Consider the following 21,960-nt stretch of genomic DNA (forward strand, 5'->3'; position numbering starts at 1 on the left):
ACCGTCACATTTTTTTTTATCAAGAAGCTCGTAAAATATCTTAATTTGTGTGAGTTGTAATCCTAAAGAGTTTAGATGAACAACAAACACATAAAAAAAACATTTGATTAATTCTTCTAATTTTTTCTAATTTATTTAGGAATGAATTCATTGAATGATTATTATTAATTTATTTATTTATTTTTGAGGTTATATATGCTTGTGTGTTTTGTAGTAACAAATTTACTTTTATATCAAGCAATAATAATTAATAAGATTTGAACTATATACAATTTATTTGAAAATGAAATACTTAACCACTACATTTTTGGGATGGGATACACTCTTCAAATAGGTTGGTAGATAGAGTTGTTAGACCCTAAATAAATAAGAGCCATGGTTTAGTTTTTGCTTTTTCAAAATTCATCATTATTTAATTAATTAGTTTTCTAACTAAATAATTAAGACCATGATAGTCACTATTTTTTAACCCATGAGTTCAAACTTCAAACTTTGCTTCTTCATAATTTATCAATACAATACAATTGAACAATCACAACCTTTTTTACACAAAAAAAATATTACAAGGATGATGCAACCTAATGAAAGGAACACTTGCCTAGCTCCCAATTTTGCTGTAGATTTCAAAATTTTCAAAAAAAATGTCATTAAAGAAAAAGCAATTACAAATGAGATTATAGTTTGAATAAATTTACAAACAACAAAATGGTTTATAATTTGAATAAATTTACAACCCACCACTTTTTTTCTTATACCTAACACCATACAGTAGGTATGATTGTAATTATAATTATATATTTAATCAATCTTGTTAAGTTTACGTGTCAAAACAAAAAAGGTAATATTTGAATTAAAAATTTACAAATTCAAATTGACAAGAAACCAAATAATCAAATATTAAAATTAGGTCTAGAAAAAAGTGTTGCAGTGCTTGCATATATACATGACCTTTTTACACACAAACATTAGGTATATTGTAAATATTAAAAAGTAATAGAAGCAGTTATTATTCTCTAATGAATAATATTGACTATAACTAAAAAGTCTTTAACAGTCCCACTCCCACAAGCAATTAAAAAAAAAAAAAAAGGCAGTTATTCAAATGTTGTTGGATATATGGGTGTTTACCTCCATCAACTCTCTATCTAACAAGAAACTTTTTATGATTTATTGGGTTATACAGTATATAATTGTTCTAGAAGTATAACCTAGCTAGCTATTGTTTCAATTTTATATTCAAATTTTTGAAATTTTTTAATCGTTATGCTTAAACGACTCTCATTTATATCATATTACATGGTTATAATGGTTTTGACTTATATATATCATTCTTATGTGAATTCTCTAACTCTACTTTGGGGCTTAGACACATAATTTATCTCATTGTGTTAAATTATTTCAAGGTCTTTATCAAAAGAAAGATGCAACCAAATTAAATCATGTAACAGAATACAGCTCCTCAAATTCTCAAATATTTACCTAGCCTTATTGTTATAGTTAAGCTTCATTCCTCCCTCCCTGCAATTCCATTAAGTAACAATTCAATATTTTCAACAAGAGAACTAAATTTAATCTGCTTATAAATATTTTTGCAAACTGAATCTGAGAACTGTTTAAGGATATGTGCTTCTATTCTTTTGTAAACTAGAGGTGTTGTTTGATTTGGGGTTTATTTGAATAAACTCAAAATATTGTTTGATTGACTGTTGAAAGGGATATAATGTGTGATAAAATTTTATTTTTCCCCCCATCAAACAAGCTCTAGAGATGGGTAGCATGTAAAAGGCTTCTGCTAGAGACTTATTTGGTCTTAACCTATAAGATTAGGGGTTATTCGTTCTCTTTTCCAACTAAAAAAAAAGAACACTTGAAAAATAATTTGGGAAACTTACCTTATGCAGCAGTTAAAGAAAGGCTTCTCAGAGGTCCAACATTGTGTGGTTTTATCTCCCAGGTTGTGGCCTCGTTGGCCTCCTCAAACAGAATTAATGGTAAAGATATCTCACGAATCATCAAATCACCACAAAAGGGACATTCACTAGCTATAGCATCATCTAATTGTGACCTTATCTGTGAATAAAATATATTCCAGTAATAATAATTTTAATTCATCAGGCATGCTAAAAGGTTGATGAAACACTCGTCAAGAAACACAAACCTTGTCCACCGGCGATAAGCTAGTTATAATCAGTTCGTTGTTTCTTCTTAAGCCACCATTTGATTCTTTTGAATCAACTCCTAGTAAGGTAAGTTGTTTCTGAAGGTCCAGAAAATATTCTGCCTGCAAGGTTCATTCAAATTGATATATATATATGCTAATAGAATTTGTACAAATATGTTGGTTTGCACTTACTTGAGCTCGGTTTGTACGACTTGTCACATGGGTAATCAGGCATTGTGCGTGAAATGCATGTCCGCATGGAAATATATAGAAAGGTGCCATATGACCTACTACAGATGAATAACCACCTCTAGCTAATCGCTGATCCCAGCCCGCACTTATGATTTTCTTCCCACAAACCTGCAATCTCAAAACCATTACTACACCTAACTAAATATTTACTACTATGTGACAGTTTGGACAGGAACATTTTTCTTCAGAAAACTGCATTTAACTATTCAAGTGATAACCAATAGCATAAAATGAGTATCATTACCCCGCATTCCTCTTCGGGATCAATGACAGCATATCTCTGAGCGAGCGCGTTAATGTCATTCCTAATGTTGTCAGCACCATGTGTGGCATCATTCATCTCCTGTTTTAGCTGTTCGATTTGCTTGTTGTAGTCCTCCAATGATGTGCAAATTGCCTCCTGTAAAATAGATCTAACTGGAGTTAGCTAGCAAGCATAACCCAATTTGAAGGGGAATCAAAAGAAGGCCAAATATAAATGGTTATGTAAAGAACTGCCGCCCACGCTAAAGTTTAGATCCTAAAAACAATCTATTTGTTGGGAATTTTAGCCTATTTGATATTTTACCTTAAAGTCATCAATTAATGCAAAATCTGGAAAGAATGGCAGAATATCTTCGATCTTCAATAAGCCATCTGTTTCCTTCAGAAATGCTATTGCTTGTCTGATGTTTTCCCTCTTAGTTCCTTTTTCTTGTTCAACAACGTGTTTGGCCACCATTAACCAGAGATTCTTCCTCAAGTCTTCATCATCTTCAACCTTGTCAGCTTCAGCCTTTGCAAGCTCTGCATCAATCTAGGGTACCAAAAGGTTTCTTATTGCACACAAAACTTTTCTTTTTCAAAAGAATTGCACACTAAATAAAACTGAGTATAAGCAAATATCAAATAGTTTCATAAGTCAAGCATTTCAGTACACAACTACTCTACAATTTTATGAACAAACGGAACAGATGCTTTGAAAATTATCAATATGCAGAATTAGGAAACAATCACTATGAAGTCACCTGTAGAGCTAGAGCAACAGCCTCTTCATGCATGGACATCATGCTGTATATGTGAACACAGGCTCTCATCCTCTTCTCTTTAAGACATAGACGCAGAGCATACTTGGGTTCATAGAAGAAGTCAGGCCCATCTGTTCGCCCTTTACCAAACTTGTATTGCAGGAAACGCAGGAGGGCACCATCATTCTCCTAATCACGACGTTTAAGAACTTATCTCAGGTCCATACAACACTATCATTCAGTAATCATGAAGATTAAGATCTCCTAACCACGTATGTATTGGTTCTAGACTGGATTAATGTTAAATATTTCTGGGCCCGATATCAACAGCGATATTAAAGCAGTTTGAGGTGAACATTTACAAATGGTGTGTTTTGTTTTCAAAGTAACTACTGGGCTACGGTGATTTTTAATCGAAAAAGCAATATGACTTGTTTTTAAGCCACTGTCAGTGTAACCACAGAAAACAGACACCGGAAGAGTTAAATAATGAACACTTGATTGAGTAATATATATGCCTAATAGAGAGGGCTTCAGACTAATGAAGTTCTTGAATACCTGCTTGGCATACAAAGAAAGCAGCAAGTTGTGGATGCCAGGATCCTCATTCTGCAAGCGATGAACACAAAACTCCAAGTACTTGATTACTTCATGTGTTTCATTCCTGATTGAGGCATGTAGAGAAATAAAGCAAAATATTGTAACTGATTATATAATTAATCTCCATCAAGCAACTAACATCACGAAGAAATGGAATGGTCTCAGTCAAGGTTTCTGATTGATTATTTAATAACCTACTGACAATAAAACAAGTCCTATTTACCATTCTATTACTGACCACATATCCCTTATATTCTCATGATAATCACTTTTGACATTTAAATTCCAAATATCCACCTCATTAGCCCTTAAGGTATAATACAAAACTGTGGGATTGTGCTAGCTTCCCAAAAAACATTATTTTCGACATGGAATATATAAGCAAAATCAGTCTGCAGATGCAGATTAATATAAATTAATTATTTCCATGTTTCCAGCAATTAAGCTTATAATAGAGAATTCAAGTGTTCCTTTCAGTATCCAATCTACTAATCCATTAATTTATCTAATGATAAACCTTGTGCATTTCCATATGATACTGATATTTAAATACCAGTAGCATATTTGTCTGTTTTTACTTATATATATATAAGGTAGTCTTCCATATTAATCAAGAATATAGGTCTTCATATGAAAAAACTTTGGCAAGACAGATTCAAGAAAACTCAAGCTTCCATGTTCCAACTGTAACAGGGCATTTATTCTCAGAAGAGGCAAAAACACTTTACTTTGCATGAGGTTCACTTGAATAACGCATCATTGCAGGTATTAGCTTCCTTGGATTCAAGTCTTTTGTTGTCATCCATGACTCCACAGTTTCATAGGCATCAAGCATAATGAGGTCAGGGGCAAATTTGTACTGCAAAGTGACCACCGTGTGCAATGAGTTCACAAGAGATAATAGAAGCAGAAGCCCTTTTCAATGCTCCATATATAAATATCAATCAGGAGATGAGACAAAAGAGTAGTGAAAATGGATGAGATAAAGAGTGTGGAAGGGTTTGCTTATTCAGTCAATATGTAACTAAGAATCAACAGAGGTTGTTGACTGAAGAATAAGTACAAATAGGACAGCTGCTTAATAAATTATTTTTCTACAAAAGATAATGTGCTGAAGAAACTATCTAGCATAGTCCCTAAACCAAAGAACATTACCTGGAGATCTATTTGCACAGAAGGTTTTCGAAGCACTTCCAATGCCTTCCTTGCCTCTCCTTGCTACATTCAGAACAAATGAAGGAATTCAATCTTGAGAAAAGAAAATGATTGACATTCTATACATTTGATTTGATGAAAATGTAAAAGAACATCACTTTGTTTTAATGACTTGTCACAAAATGCGACTTCAATACAAAAGACAATCACTTAGATCTTCATTTTTCTCTTTCTTATTGGAGAACAGGGGAAATGCAATTTTCTTCACAGGCTAATTGAATAAAGCATAAGCAAAAAATGATTCCTTAAAAGATGAATTTTCATTTCTTTATTTATGTAAGGTAAACATGTATAAATGATCAAGAATCTCTAAGGAAGCGACTCACAGATACATGTAAAAAAAAAGGGGAATGTGAAGAGAAGAAAAAACTCAATGAAATATTAAATCTGGTCTCTTTACAAAATGTCTCCATCTATCGAATATGTTTCATTACCCGGATCCACACAGAGATAGATGATGCACAATTCACAAAAAGAAAAGTCTAATATTCATGTCGAGCCAAATTTCCCAAATAATGCATACAAACAAATTATTTATTTTTCCTCAAACACTTCCATTCACCCATTGTCACCCACCTCAGATGGAAAATCGAATCATGTTTAGTCGCCATCCTCTAAATATCCAAATCAACTGGACATAATATTGACTTTCCCAATTGGATTATGATACGAAATAGAAAGTAGGGTTTCGAAGGGCCAATCACACGATGACAATTGTTAGTTATTTACAAGTATTAGATAATATTTTTAGTGGTTAGGATAATTACAAGTATTAGATAATTATCATTGGTGGTTAGGATAATGAGAAGTATTACCAACTTCTCCATTAAAGTCCTACAACCCGAATTAGGGTTTGTATAGGTTCACACAAACAACATCAACGGGACTCTCTGGTTTGCTGTGATTATTCCAAATTTTCTGCTAGAAATTACTATTCATGTATTGTTCCTCCTAAAAGATATCTACTTGCTAATTCATTTCCCTACATAGCCCCTGGTAACTTGAACCAAAACTGAAGAGTTAAACCCAAATCTAGACCCTGAAAAGGGAAATGAATTCTTCTTCTTCTTAGGAATATGCAACAAAATTTAGCTCAGTTCATAGACATTTTAGTACCAACTTATGTTATGTGAGAAAAACTACTAAACTCTAGATCCTCAATATGCAACAGTGTTGTACAGATATTTACTTATGAGATGTATATTCATAAATACAAATAAAGAGTAAAGGACCGAATACAATCATGAACAACAGTCTCATAATTTTCTTAAGACCAGGAGAATATACGCATGTATAAAGAATGGACCTGGATATAATTATGAACAACTATCTCATACTGTTCCGTCAAACTGGCAAAAAATACCAGCTCATCCATTCTCCCATAACTGCAAAAAGGCAGAATAAAATCCAGATAAGGGCGGATAAAGAAAACAACAGACTGATCTGAAAAAATAAAATCTCCCAGCAAGCTACCAAATTATTTAATGGAGGAATATATCGTGCAAAATCATAAGAGGAAGTCAAAGATGGAGAGTGTGCTCTATAAAATTGAATTCTCTGTTGAATATGATAGGAAAGCGGGAAGAAAAGAGGTGGTAATAAGAGACGCAATGTTGGTTATGTTGACTCAATGATAATTCGGAGTATAAGGAATAGTTTCTTTTGGGGATTAATCAACCACTGTTTTGTGGTGTTAGCAACTTATATTTTTTGGGGAATCCATGATTCACATGTTGCATTTCCGTGAGTTTATGCGTGGTGATGCTGAATTTATTACTTTATGTTGTAATGATCCTGGAACAATTTATACAAGCTTTAACTTTCAAGAAAAACAATCTTCCAGTGAACATTGTAGACATTAGAAACAAAGCATCTGGAAAAGCACCAAACAAGAATAATTGTTTAGTCTCATTAGTTCTAGGATAATTGTGTTATACTTTTCCAATTTAGCACATTTCCCATATACTAAGCTTGAAGCCTCTAACCAAATCCATGTGTTCTGCGGGCTAGAAAAATAAGTACAGATGTTGGGCTTGGTACAGATCTCATCCTGAATAAGTTAACTGGATATCTCCACAAGAAAAGAGTTCCAAACTGTTATTAATATTAGCTAGAGGTTCGTGAAGAAATTACACCCCAATAGAATTTCCAGCTTAAACTCCATTTCATCTTTTTAGCGTCCTTAATAAGAATGAATGCAGTTCAGAACTGGGGGAAAACACATTCAATACTACTTGAACAATACATCAATTACAAATAATTAAAACTAGTTCTAATCATTAGAAAGACAAAATTCTACCTTTCTAAGAGCTTCATTGTTGTTGCCTCATCCAATACATCTTTGGAGTCACTGAGAAAAGCACGAAACTCACGTATGATCAAATGCAACTCTGAGTTACGATCTTCAGCAGCAGTTTCATCTTCCAGGAGTAGTCTATTGATCTGGGAAAAAACACAAAATAAAATAATATCATTGAACTGACAATGTATGATCTGATCTCCAGATAAGTTTTAGGAACCTGTGAGGAAACAAATACAGTCATGTATAATAGAAGCATATATTTCTGGAATGATGCAAAATTCTAGACAATTGAGCTTCTTTGGTATCAAGTTTTTGGCAAAGTGACCAAAAATAAATAAATAAATTGCATTTGGAAAAAAATGGTTAGCCAAAAAAATTGTTGTAGTACAATCAATGATTTTGACAACTTTTCACATATTTTACACTTAAAATGTCCAAACATAGTTTTCATACCAAATGCAAATAAAATCACTTTTTGTAGCATGTATAACTAGAGAGAGGAGATGAGACTAAAGATGGAACTAGGAGAGAGAATCAGACTTTACTACTTTCCATTCATATCCCAATGTACATTCTCCTCTATTTATACAGCTATACTAACAGCTTACCTTCCTAACAGACTAACAATTATCTACTAACAATTATCAACAGATCATTACCATATTAACTAGCAATACTAACAGCTCTCTAACAATCATTTGCATGACACTTTCACTTTTTACTTTGGCAAGTTTCAAATGTAATTATTATTGTGATGGTGATCGTAACAAAATACCACTTTCCAAAAAGGCCCAAAGTATTGATCAAATGCAACTCTGAGTTAGATCTTCAGCCACTTTCAAATACTATATCGAATAACTAGTTTCTCCACTTGACAACTCTGATGTTGTCATAAAACTCAAACTCATTTCATGTTTCATCTCCCCCACTAAGCCATTTCGGATTTGACAAGTATATGTAAAATGATCTCATCCAAAAATAATGAGTGGACATGCAAGACAAATCTAGCTAAAAGGAAACAAACATACAAGTAAATGGCATAAACAAAGCTATGAGAAGTTAGAAGCAGAACCTTATCCAGATACAGCTCCGTTGCCCATGTGGAAATCATAGTTATTTGGCATTTGTCGTCCTTTGTAAGATTATCAAGCTTCCTCAACAAGAACGTTTTTAAAGCATCCTACAAGAAACCGAAGAGCAGCATACAACTTCACTACACAGTTTCAGGAGTAAATTATAAAAAAATGTTGAGGCTTAACGATCAGGAATTTATTGCTTTGAATGATCACAGTTTCTAGGGTTTTATGACTGGTACCGACCATTAAAGTTTTCCTATACTTGCTGTACCAATAATCCCTAATTTTAAAATAATATTAATAACAATCCCTTATGTCCCCCCTTGCCATGTTGATAGTTATAGTTAGCACATATATCACAGAAACACACATCAACACTTGTAAAATTTAATTTCAAATGCATAAACATCAAAAGTAAAAATAATAATAATAATAACAAATAAAGCACTGGTTTTTCGTCTCAAATAATATGAAAGAATTGTTGTCAAGGAGAAATGAAGCAATATAAATAAACTAGAGAAGCTCAATAATGGTATGACATGAGGCTGAAAAAAATTGAAATGCTAACACATTTTCTAATGAATCAAACCACATTGCTACTTAGAGCAATGATAAATTAACTTCAAGTGGAAAAGGGAATGTTGGCTACAAAAGATTGTCAGGAACTCAATATCATATACCAATTAAATAGACATTATTGGTTATTGTTTAAAAAAAGATGAATTTGACATTATTGGTGAGATAAAAAAACAAAAAACAAAATATTGCAAATTGATGGAGGTTAGCTACAATTTGTTTTTGTTAATGGATGAAGATGTTTAGAATTTTCCAATAATCATTTAATGACAGATATAGACGGATTATCCAACATATCTAGATAAACAATAATGCAGTAAATGATAAATTAGTTTTCATTAGCCAAGTAGCTACTACAAAGAATTCCATATTAAAAGTACAGATTCCTGCCACTGCAAAATAGATGCTTTTATAACTGGAGATATCTATAAATGTCATCGTACTGAACCAAAGATAGCAAGTATTACTCTTTGATTATTAACACAAGGCCAAACCCGGAGTCAGCATTTAGATGATGAAGAGACAATAACAAAAGGATACCTGTTCATTCACACTAATGAACTTCAAGGTGATTTCTTCAAATGACAATACGTAGTTAATCTGAAAAAAAAAGGGATCTATGATTAGAGAAGTGCTTTTACTAGTATTACTATATTAAGTTTAAGATTGAAACAATTACCTCTGGGCACAAGGAGAAAAAGATTGAAACAAATATTCAGGTTATATATATGTGTAGTACTAAGGATATCACCAAGAAATATGAAAGAAGAGAAAGGAGGACAGATAATCAAGGAACGTATAGAAAGTCTGAGAGGGAATTTGATTGTCCTAAAAAGCCTAACATCTTGTAGGCATTGAATCATACTACAAGATAGAGTGATAGTGTTCAGACAGACTTGTCACACATTTTTTGGTGACCTTTATTCCCAGAACAATGGAAAATAATATGTGGCAACATGCCAATGCAATAACAAGAAGAAAGATCTTGAACATAAGTTAATAACTATTATATCTCTTAGTGTTAATATTTTCCCATAAAACGATTTGTTGCTTGTAATTAAAGAGACCTAGCTGTAGACTTAGCCAAGGTATTCCTCACATTCTACTCTTATGCGAAGCACATTGTTTATGCATACAAACAAAGCCTCAAGGCACTATACATGTAACTATACAACCATTTTTTCTCTCCTAAACCAGCCCAACAAACCAAAATTTAAGCACACAACTGCAACAGCAGCATAAAAATAACAGCAATTGATAACTCACCTTCGCATAGAAAGATGCTGCTCTTAAAAAATCTTTGGCTAAAAATGCAGCTTCAGCCTGCATCAAACATTTATAAATGGTAAGGGTGGAAGAAAAAAAATATATATATTGCTTTTCTCAGAAAAAAAGAGAGTATATATTGCCATAAACCAGTCTCAAAGTATCAAAAGTGAACAGAACTTTACATTAAAAACTAACATTTAAGTTGAAATAACAATTACTCATCACCTGGGCAAGATAAACTTGGTCTCTCTGTAATGGATCACGACAATTTGCCAAAGCTGATGCATAGTCCTTCAAATCAAGGTACACTTTCCACATATGTCGACCTTCATCATTTACAGACACCTGATTACAGCCCAAGTTAAACACGATTAGGGGAAAAGGACAGCCAAAACATGGTGTAAAGGAGACATGAGTGCAATGAGAATTTGAAACACAATGTTTCAAGGCTGAAAAATGACAATAAAGTAAAACATAAACCTGGAAAATGGAGTTCTGGTCATAAGCATAGAACAATCCAGCAGAAGCATCGCTGCATAGACCAATGATACCCTTTGAAAGTGATTCTGATGTTTGATCAAACTGAAGCTCCTCTATAATATGTTCACTTATTCTATTTACAACCTGTTAAATCAACAACAATAAAGTAGGCTGACTTCTAACTGTAAGAAAGTAACAAAGTCCTTCCTTTACTTCTAACCAAAGATGAGCTCATATTCACCGAATCAAGAAACAAGAGATAAATATAACACAATATAGCAAAGGTAGATATAGAAACACACCTTAACCTTGCACCCCAAGAGAAGAAGAAAATGAAACTCCGATAATGCCAGAGAATTAGGTCTAACAGTGTCTGTACCCTCAGATAATTTTGAGTAGCCCAAGAGAGCCTTGCTCTCAACAAAGTTCTCATCACCATTTGGGGAGCTATAATAGGATCCAGAAAATATATCATAAGGCAAAGGAATTTCTTAATATAACTGATTTAAGTCCTTGACTGAGTAAAAAAACACGAGATGAAATTTAGCTAGTTGTGCAATGATAGATCTGACATACTAGGAATTATATGTATCTAAAGAAAGCATTATATGATCATCTCACCTATGTGAAGCACCAAAATTAAGGCCTCCATGATATATTCCAGCTCCTGATAGCCATGCAAAATGTACAGCCCTTCTTTGCCTGATAAAGAAATGCAATTCACTGCAAAATTGCAAAATGGGTAGCAGATTACATGATAGGATACAAGGGAAAAGAATATTAGGGTTAAATATAGTGGCGAGAATAAAGTGGCAGTTATAATGTAGTAGTATAAATAGAACAGTTAGTTGTTAAGAATAGTTATGAAATGATTTAGTTGAAAATTCTTGTTAGAATTTCTCTTCCTCATCCCTATTGTATTCACCCTAACAGTTAGGGTTCTATCTCCTTCCTTCATCAATTCTTCACTACTCATCTCAATATAATTCTTCTATCCTTTTATGTTCAAGATTTATACCTAATTCTACTACAAGGTATAACACATATCTTCCACTATCTAAACAAAAAGGTCATCTTTCCCTGTTAACCAAACAAATGAAAATCTTGCAAGCCTTAGTATGTGATATAGACCTATAACCAAACAACATTCTATGAGCTTAAAATGCTTTAGGGAAAAAATTATTTTAGCTTTCAGTTTGTTAAGTATTTAAGTACTTGCTGATATATGATATGGTATCCATTTAACAATTTATTTATTTTCTAGTTTCTACTTATCTATCTTGATTGTGAACCTGAAACACAAGAAGTAGGAAGATAAACAAACTCATATGCAATTACCACCAAAGATTTTTTGTCTTTTAAGTTCCAAGGAAAGCACTTGCCTGTTGGGAATTTCACCCGGAAGTTCCATAAAACGCACATGACGATCAGCATAGGTCATAAAAACGGTCTACAATATATGTGCAAACCAATTAATATAGATCAATTAAAAGTAGAGAATGTTGAAATGCTACAACAGAATAACCCTAATGATAAAACAAAACGTGCATGGATAATATTCACTGAACAATATAAGTTAATTTTCATATAGATATTAGTTATAAAAAATGAACAAGAATCTACATGTACACATAGATACAAATGTGATTGCACCATGTGAATGTGCATCCAAGAGAAAGGAAAAGAAAGCATGAAGCTTGTCAAACTTACCTCAAGTGATCCAATGCCAGTGAACGAATAAAGGCGGGTAGTAGTAACTGCCATCACATAATATCTAGTTCCATTGCTTACACTGGCTGTTTCCATCTGGAGGGAAGTAAGAAGCAAGCAGAGTGTTATTATACCTGCTATTGTTCCAAATATTTCTTACTGCCTTCACGCATTATATAAATAAATGTTTAAAACTAGAAAAATGGCAACACATTATCAAATACTATATCCCCAATAACCACTTTAAGATGTCTCGGTGCTTTAGCACTTGTAGGATATCTTTGGCACAACCAGTTTCTTCCATGCTTAATGACAAAAAGAGCACTTGAAAAGGTGACCTTACAGAAAATAATAAATGATTAGATAGCATAACAAGGGAGTGGGTTACCTGCAAGTCCATGAAACTTTCTGGAAGTTCATTGAGCTCAAATAAAAATTTCATGTACTTCTCCTTCTTATCCTTCTCATCCACACAAATTTCGTGAAGCTGTCCATTGTCAGTACCAAGAATCACTTCTCTTGTAGAAGCTGAAAGAAGACATTATTTATGGTAAAGTATGGTTAGCAGTACCAAGAAATTCTTTCATAAGTTCTTATTGTATTGTGATGTAGCAAACACCAGAAGAAGAAAAAAACCCAAGGTTAACCTTCTGTTATCTGTTGTTTATTCCAAGCAACAGCATTAACTGTAAGACCTTTCAGTTTGCTCAGAGCGCGTGGCTTAGTCCATTTTGCATGTGTATAAAATGTTTCAGGTCCTCCATTGCCAACAACAGTTGCAATGCAATGACTACCTCCTGGATCCACAAAAACTCTATGGATAGATTGCTCCCCCCCGCGGCCCACAGATAGGTCAATATCTATCATTAGAACAAACAAAAATATGTAAATCTAGTCATACTCTGTTATCTAGATATGAAATCTGAGACATGAGATGTGAATTTGAATTCATTATTCATTAAAGTTAATAGAGCAATCATTAAGGAGAAAGAAAACTTGTACACTAACATAATAACAGAAAATCATATTGTATTCATATTCCAGATACTGTATGAAAGGTTTACACAATATGGTATACATCCAGTAGGCTCATAGAAATGTAGTACTACTTTTGGAAAGAAAAAAAAAATCACTCTCTTGCTATTTGTAGACAGGACATAGAGTAAACATGACTAAAGCTTATAAATTAACTGTGTAGTATGAGAAAACTTGATAAAACATGTGGAAGTTTTGCAATTCAAGCACAAAGCAATCTAACCAAGAGTATCTATGGAACAAAATTTCTTAGCAAAAAAAAAAGCTAAGGAACATAAGCAAATGGCAATACATACCAGAAGAACCTCCAACTCCAAAATCATATTTGATCACCCATCCCTTACTGGTTCCTAGTACAATAACATCATTTCCAGCAGCCATACATGTAATCACTCCACGCCCCTTGGCTGCATACCTCTCCAAGAGATCTACAGAGAAAACTGGCTTCCCCGCTTCCATAGAACCCGAATTCTTCACCTTGACATGCAGAAACCATCATTTTTCTTATGTTATTGAAAAATATAGTTTTTTAAAACACTAAAAAGGAAATAAGGTCAAGGGAAAGCCTCCAATAAACTGAAAGTAGAAAGGTCTTTCAGCAAAAGAACTGACAACAAATCTACATATTTCTATATACATTACAGTGTATAGAATTGCTACAGAAAGCTAAGATAACCCAAATCTACACAAGGATTCTTCGGACCAGAGGGAGAGGGCCTTAAAAGCATAATGAAATATGTTACACATGAAAATTGTATTGGCTCCATCATAACAAAAGCTATGGCCAGACGATTCACTTACAATCTTTATGCATCCACAAATAAACTGATGAATGGTGCCAAATCAACAAATAAGAGGAAAGTGTAGAAAATGGAAATAAGCAACCAGTACTAGTAAGTAGTAATATCTTCTTCTTCTTTTTTATCAATATAGCTGGATAAGCTTCAATTCCATGATTTTTTCCTCCTCAACAAGAAATTTTAATAAACACCATACTAATACTTGTGATCTAGCATACCCAAAAAAAAATCTACAGTTTTTAGCATAAAATTTTGTTCCATACTCGCTGATTAGAAATTATGATCCATGCGGTAAATTCAGTAAAAGCAAAGTCATACTTCGACTACAAGTCTAAAACTGTCGTTACTACAGCCAAAGCCAGTTTACAGTGATCGTCAATTTACTGCAGCTTTTAATTGGAGAATAACACAATGAGAAAAAGGAGATAACGAACAGAATAAGGGTTCTTAGCAGCTCACTTTGCTGAGTTGACGTAAAGAATCTGAATTTGATCTGAAACTAAAATGTAATGATGATGATCAGAATGTTGATGCATCAATCAATCAATCAATCCATAATGATCGACAAAGTTCTGCAATTTCTATGGACCGCGGCAATGTTGGAATCAAGTTGGTCGTACGAGCCTTGTAGAGAATGAACGTACGTACCTTCGCCCTTTCCGCCTTCCGGTGATGCCTTCCTCTTACAGGGAAAATATTTTATTCAGTCTTTTTTTTTTCTTAAAATATTTTATGACAGTGATTTCATAAGCAAATTATTCTTTTATATTATTAATACAAACAAAAATTATAATAAAGATTGTTTATTATGAACAACTCAATAGTTATAAAGTTAGTGGAGGGCAAATATAAAGATCTGTTTTTTTTTTTTAAATTTTAAATTAGATCTAAATTAATTGATATATTTTAATTATTTGAAAAGAAATATTTAAATATATATAAGTGAGATAAAATGTTACGTTTGTCGTAATAGTCACGAGCATGTTGAATCGAAAACTCATTACTTTATTATTTTGTTGTTGAGTGACTAATATTTAGAGTTTTTTTGTGAAATATTATTGAAATTTATTAGGTAATGTTTGAGTCTTTAGGCGTGCTAAGTTTGAATTAATACAATTATATGAGAAACATACATATTTGGGTTATCATTTTTTAATTTTTTTTTATTTTGGTAGACGGTCTGGTTTGAAAAAAATTGTCGAACATTTTACTCATTTGATGCGTATAATTTATAATACTATCTATTATTATGATATTTTCTAAAATTCATTCTGAAAAATCAATAAAATCAGTTGGAGTTAATCATTATTTTCGAAACTTACAATTTTTTATTTATTTTAATGTATAGTCGAATTGGAAAAAATAACTTGTAATGAGTTGAGATTGGGTGTTCATATTTGTTTGGAAAAAAGCTCACACGTATGTACTTGTACAACTAGCTCACTTAAACGTATGTACTAATAAAAAGGTCATTTAATCGTACTATTAAAAATTGGTTCATTTAGCTTTTTTAGTAACCATGGTTAACTTTTATTTTTAAATTTATATATTTATTAATTAAATATTAATATATTTTCTCTCTCTTTCTTTTTTATTTATTATTTCATTTATTACTAATAAATGAACCCTCTATTTTTATATTTTTTATAATTTTTTATTATTTTTATATTAGTATTTATGGTTAATTATTTTAATTATATATATATATATATGAGCATTCATCATTAATTATTTTAACTCTATATTTCTTCTTCTTTTTTTATATATATTTTTTATATTCACATTAATTATTAATTATTTTAAAATTGTTTGATCCCTAATGAAAATTCTTTCAACAATAAAAATCCTTCAACACAAAAATAAATTAATTAATAATTAAGAATTGAATAATAATAAAAACTCATTCATCAAACACCGAGTAATAATCAAATATTAGACAAAACAATTCATTTACTACTAATATAAGTTCGTGAATAAAAATTAAATAAAAAATTATTAGTTTCATTTTTATTTATATTAAACTAAATAAGAAAAAATACTTTTTCATTTTTATTATTTTAAATTAAATAAAAAAAAATCTTTCAAAAAAATATTACAATAAAACATAAAATTCATAAATAAGTTGTTAAATTTTTTAAAAAAAATGAGAATTTAAGAAATATGAGAAATAAAAACTAATAAAAAAAATGAAATATAAAAGAGAAATTAATATTAAAATAATAAAAATTTTAAAAATAAAAAAATTACCTAGTTTAATTAATAAATAAGAATGAGAGAGAAAATATATTAATATTTAATTAATAATTATATAAATTTAAAAATAAAGATTAAACATGGTTAATCAAAGAGGCTAAATGATCCAATTTTTGATAGTACATATGTTTAATGACATTTTATTAGTAATTGAGCTAGTTGTACAAATAGATACGTATAGTGAATTTTTTTTCCTATTTGTTTTATATAATACATTTCATTATACCCTAAACAATTTTTTAAGTTATTTTTTTTAATAATAATAACTTTTACCAAAATAAATAAATTTTTTTATAATATTAAAGAACTATACAAATAATACAATGCATTTTAAGAAAATCAGTATAGGATTATTAATAAATACTAGCATGTATCCCGTGCATTTGCACGAATAATAATATAAAATACCGTGAAAAAAATATTACGGTAAAATTTTTATGGGCGGGTCAACCCACAATCCGACCCAAGTATTCATTTACTCTCACATATATCCAAATTAACCACAGCTCTCGACCCGGCAATCCGGACACTTTAAAAATTAAGCATCATTATATATATATAGATTAGTTAGTTAAAAAGTTGAACTTATATTGTTAAAATGTCACGCGTTTATCAAATTTTGGGTTGAATTTAAAAAATAAAGTGTTATTAGCCTAGTTGGTTTATACTTGTTTTGTTAGGTTGCAAGTTCAAACCATACCTATAACATTTTTAATTTCATTTTTAACCGTTTTAAGTTTATGGGCGGGTCAACCCACAATTTGACCCAAGTATCCATTTACTCTCACATATATCCAAATTAACCACAGCTCTCGACCCGGCGATCTGGACACTTTAAAAATTAAGTATCATTATATATATATAGATTAGTTAGTTAAAAGTTGAACTTATATTGTTAAAATGTCACGCGTTTATCAAATTTTGGGTTGAATTTAAAATATAAAGTGTTATTAGTCTAGTTGGTTAAAAGATTATACTTGTTTTGTTAGATTGCAAGTTCGAACCATACCTATAGTATTTTTAATTTTATTTTTAACCGTTTTAAGTTTACAGGCGGGTCAACCCACAATCCGACTCAAGTATCCATTTACTCTCACATATATCCAAATTAACCACAGCTCTCGACCCGGCAATCCGGACACTTTAAAAATTAAGCATACCCTCTATATTACTTTTTTTCTTTAATTTAATTATTTATAAAAAAAATGTAATGCCCAATTACACTCATCTATAATTTTTAATATATTTTGGTGTGATATTTTTAAATTGATTTTTTAAAAAAATATAAAATTGATAAACAATTTTAATTTAAAATATATATATATATATATATATATATTCATAATTAAATATAAAAATAAGTTTATAACTAAATATTATTTTTAAATATTAAAGACTCTTCCTCCACTAAATCTTAAATTAAAGTAATGGCAATGTAGACATTGTAGAATGTGAGAATTTATTAATATGTTAATTAAAAAAAATCTTTAAGACTCATTATTGTCTTAGTGAATAACAAGTCAAAATATATGATTAACTAAGTCAAATTTAAAGTTTACTTAAAATTATTCAACATTTGAATTCATAAAATAGTAATATATTATTATTATTAATTATATATATATATAATTAAATATAAAATTATTTTAAATAATAACAATATAAAAAAGTCATAATTACAAAATTAGTTGGATGAATATTTTATTTAAATAATTAATTATTTAAATTTTTTTATAAATATATATTTATTTTATATTTGTAAAATTATAAAATCAATTAGATTTTACATGAGAAAAATAATTTAAGAAGCAATTTCAGATACAAATAAATGTACAACCAATTTAAAACCAATTTAATATATAGATAAATATTTCTAACAAAAAAAAAAGTTTTGAAATTGTTTTGAGTAAGCTAAATATTAATACTATGAAATTTCTGTCACCAAAAAAGAATAAAATGCTAAATAAAAGCATATGATATAATCTAACAATATGCATGTGCATATAAAAAATGAAACAAGTCAAAAACTGCAAACAAAACTGAAAAAATTAAAGGTTCCTCAAAATTCCTCTTTTTTCAATCAAAGAAGGATGAAAAAGGCTCAATATAGTTTGAATTGTTGTAGCATATCTGGGAAAGAGCATCATATATCGATTCGATCATATACGACTCGAGTCTCTTCCGAAAATGAACCGCCTTCCCCAGTCAGACACCACCAGCATCCTTGTTCGCCAACTCATCTGTTTGCTGCATTTTTCATAAATAATTCGAGTCAAAAGGATCCACCATGCCATACCCACAATACAATATATTTTGTTTGTTTAAAATAATATGAAATACCTTGCATATACTGAGTACCAGAGCCACTGAGAGCTATATCCAATTGAAACCCAATCACCTGGAAGTTGTGCAGCAGTTTGTTCTCCACCCAATGGAGCAAATTGTCCCAAATGCCTATACCTATTATTATTATATAACACATAACATATGTTAAAGTTTGAATTCCAAGTAATTAATATATATATGTATTTTGTGATACCTGAAAGGATGAAACCTATGGTTCCCTGTTCCCCTGAACCTCAGTGGTCCCTCTGGATTCTTTTCACATTCTTCCATGTTATTGAAGCATTTGGCAAGATATACACCTTGCTGAGCAGCTACCTGGAGTTGGATTTGGATTAAGATTTGAATACAAAATTAAAGGGAGGTTTTTAGAAACAAAGATTGATTGATTTGATTGACTGACCTGTGCTGTTGCTGGAAGATTTTTCATTTGTGTATCGACTTCAGAAAGAGCATTCTTGAACACTTCAATATCAATAACTTCTTTTTTACTCGATGTTTGAGAATTCTGCAGCAAGGCATTAAAACCTTTCAACTGCTGCCTTTTCATATGTATCTCCACTTGTGGGTACCTCTCGAAAATGTCCTTTATCACATCTTTGAAGTCGTTTACTGTCAGCTTCCCAGTTTTGTTCTTGTCAGCCTTGCTAAATATCTCTGTTATATCAGCCTGAATTCCAAATGGCAACATATCAAGTCAGTGAACACAATTACTAATGTTCTATTTTACAAGAAAAACACAAATGAAACATACCATTACTGAGCGTTGATTTATAGTGGCACAATCACCCATTGCATACACATTTTCGTGTCCTTCTACACGCAGCCATTCATCAGTTGCTAAAGCACGTCTATTTCCCTTCAATAACACAAAGAAATTTATGCAATTGTTAATACTTACCACAACATAATAAAGAAGAGAATTGTAAATAATACAGGGGCCAAACCTGTCCAATTTCCTTCATAAAGTTTGTAATGACTGGGCGCGTTCCAATACCAGTTGACCAAACAATCATTCCATACTCAGTGGATTTAATTTCACCAGTTGCTCTTTCTTTGGTAGTGATTGCCTTATCTGTTACTTTTGTAACCATTGAACCTGTTTTTAGATTAATACCATCTCTGCGAAACTTTTGTTCAGCAAATGTTGTGATTCGTTTGTCAAACCTACAGCAACACAAGCCAAAACAAGAGAAATCATAAATATCAAAATAGGGGATAACCCAATTAATTAGGCAGAATGGGAAATCCAATCCTTACATATTGAGAATGTGATCAGCTGCCTCAAGAAGTGTTATCTGCACATGATCTTTAAGGAGTGGATATAAACTGGCTAAATCATCAGTGACAAAGTCATGAAGTTCAGCTGCAAACTCCACTCCAGTTGGTCCTCCACCAACAATAACAAAATGCAAAAGTCTCTTCCTCTCTTCATCACTAATGCTCGGGATACTCGCCCTCTCAAAACAATCAACCACTGTCCTACGGATTCTCTGAGCATCTTCAACCTCCTGCATTTAACATTATTTGTTTTGTTTTAGATTGATTCCATACAAGTTCAAATAAAAGGTTTGGTGCATCTATATACCTTCAAGAAATGGCAGTTTTCTTCAACTCCTGGAGTGTTAAATGTATTTGAACGGGCACCAAGTGCTATAATCAAGTAGTCATAATCAACCTCAAAATGTTCTTCCCCACCCAAATTAGTATCTTGACTAGATCTACATAAAACCTTTTTGTTTTCCGCATCAATCCTCAAACATTCAGCTTCTCTAAACTGAGTATCAAATGGTTTCTGCCCATAAAAAAAAACATGTTAGAAATCAAATAGAATGAAAGGAAGTACATACCAAGAGCTTACATTTTTCGTTATGTTGCGAATAGGCTCAACAACACTCCGTGCTTCGACTGTTCCAACTGTAACACTCGGTAGCAAAGGAGTGAATGCAAAATAATTTCTAGGGGAAACCACATGAATCTCATATGAAGGATGATTCAAATTTTTCAAAAAACTTGTTCCAGCCCAACCAGTACCAAGAACAACCACCTTCTTCTTCTTTGAATCACCTTCATTAGAATGAGCATAAGCTTTATGTTCTGTGAAAGCCAACAAACTTCCTCCACTACAACAAGTTCATATAAAAACATCCATTAGATCTGAAAACATGTTTTTTTCATAAAAAAACCGATAATGAACATTGAACATGCATATTAATTAATACCTGATTCCGGTGAGAAGTAAGGCAGTACATACTCTAGGATGTTCTTGAATGAGTTTAGGAGTCCGGCGGAAAAACCTAAAACCGCTCATATCTTGAAACCCTAGTTATGAGTTATGGAATGATATCAAGAGATAGTTTTTGTATGAAGAATGATAGAGTAAGGGCCAAGCAAAAAAGCAAATATATATTCTCCCATGTTATTATGGGAAACAAATCTTTGACTTTTTTTTAACGTGTTTTCTTTTCCCACGTTACTTTTTTTTATTACTTTTAATTATTATTATTATTATTTTTTTAACCTTTTAAATTCTAAAATATATATTTATTTATGTTTATGACCCGACTTTTATTGAGGATTAATTAAGATTTGTCGTGGAAATTGGACCATATGTATATTTGATTTTTACTGTAAGAGTCTTAACATTCAATTAAGTCAAAATAAATTATAAAAAAAAAGTATTTTTTTTATTCACTTTTTCACCAATAAAGTTTGATTTAATTTAATTACATATTTAATATTACATAAATATAAAATTACATTTTTTTTATTTTGATAATTTTTAAAAGTAAATTTGATTATGATAATCACAAAATATTAATTAATTTAAGGCTATTATATATTATAATATATGGTATTTGGTAAGTAGTCATTTAGTATG

General features: G+C 31.2%; 2 protein-coding genes across 2 annotated transcripts; both read right to left on the reverse strand.

Moving 5' to 3' along the window:
• Window positions 1-1,279: 1,279 nt before the first annotated feature.
• Window positions 1,280-14,181, reverse strand: LOC124921144 (vacuolar sorting protein 18-like). The gene is made up of 24 exons (XM_047461762.1): window positions 13,980-14,181; window positions 13,296-13,508; window positions 13,037-13,176; window positions 12,649-12,744; window positions 12,321-12,388; window positions 11,560-11,661; window positions 11,241-11,385; window positions 10,939-11,082; window positions 10,684-10,803; window positions 10,456-10,512; window positions 9,730-9,789; window positions 8,610-8,717; window positions 7,535-7,677; window positions 6,542-6,620; window positions 5,176-5,238; window positions 4,749-4,879; window positions 3,979-4,084; window positions 3,421-3,609; window positions 2,982-3,209; window positions 2,658-2,813; window positions 2,354-2,521; window positions 2,159-2,281; window positions 1,893-2,070; window positions 1,280-1,518 (listed from the first exon to the last, which is right to left on the reverse strand). The coding sequence occupies exons 1-23, from the start codon at window positions 14,140-14,142 to the stop codon at window positions 1,894-1,896; spliced, it is 2,979 nt and encodes a 992-aa protein (XP_047317718.1). The 5' UTR covers window positions 14,143-14,181; the 3' UTR covers window positions 1,280-1,518; window position 1,893.
• A 4,676-nt stretch (window positions 14,182-18,857) lies between these two features.
• Window positions 18,858-21,430, reverse strand: LOC124921258 (external alternative NAD(P)H-ubiquinone oxidoreductase B2, mitochondrial-like). Its single transcript, XM_047461888.1, has 10 exons — window positions 21,302-21,430; window positions 20,941-21,202; window positions 20,668-20,874; window positions 20,340-20,590; window positions 20,027-20,246; window positions 19,834-19,938; window positions 19,483-19,749; window positions 19,276-19,397; window positions 19,077-19,196; window positions 18,858-18,983 (listed from the first exon to the last, which is right to left on the reverse strand). The coding sequence occupies exons 1-10, from the start codon at window positions 21,388-21,390 to the stop codon at window positions 18,896-18,898; spliced, it is 1,731 nt and encodes a 576-aa protein (XP_047317844.1). The 5' UTR covers window positions 21,391-21,430; the 3' UTR covers window positions 18,858-18,895.
• Window positions 21,431-21,960: the final 530 nt, after the last annotated feature.

Source organism: Impatiens glandulifera, chromosome 1, assembly GCF_907164915.1.
Source record: "Impatiens glandulifera chromosome 1, dImpGla2.1, whole genome shotgun sequence".
NCBI classification, from domain to species: domain Eukaryota; kingdom Viridiplantae; phylum Streptophyta; class Magnoliopsida; order Ericales; family Balsaminaceae; genus Impatiens; species Impatiens glandulifera.

Coding starts and splice junctions, on each gene's coding strand:
- LOC124921144 (XM_047461762.1), bottom strand. CDS start 14,142: ATGGAAGCGGGGAAGCCAGTTTTCTCTGTAGATCTCTTGGAGAGGTAT. Junction 9,790..10,455: donor CAGCATCTTTCTATGCGAAG/GTGAGTTATCAA, acceptor TTTTTTTTTCAG/ATTAACTACGTATTGTCATT. Junction 2,522..2,657: donor ATCCCGAAGAGGAATGCGGG/GTAATGATACTC, acceptor TTGAGATTGCAG/GTTTGTGGGAAGAAAATCAT.
- LOC124921258 (XM_047461888.1), bottom strand. CDS start 21,390: ATGAGCGGTTTTAGGTTTTTCCGCCGGACTCCTAAACTCATTCAAGAA. Junction 20,247..20,339: donor GCTGATCACATTCTCAATAT/GTAAGGATTGGA, acceptor GTGTTGCTGTAG/GTTTGACAAACGAATCACAA. Junction 19,197..19,275: donor CATAGGTTTCATCCTTTCAG/GTATCACAAAAT, acceptor TAATAATAATAG/GTATAGGCATTTGGGACAAT.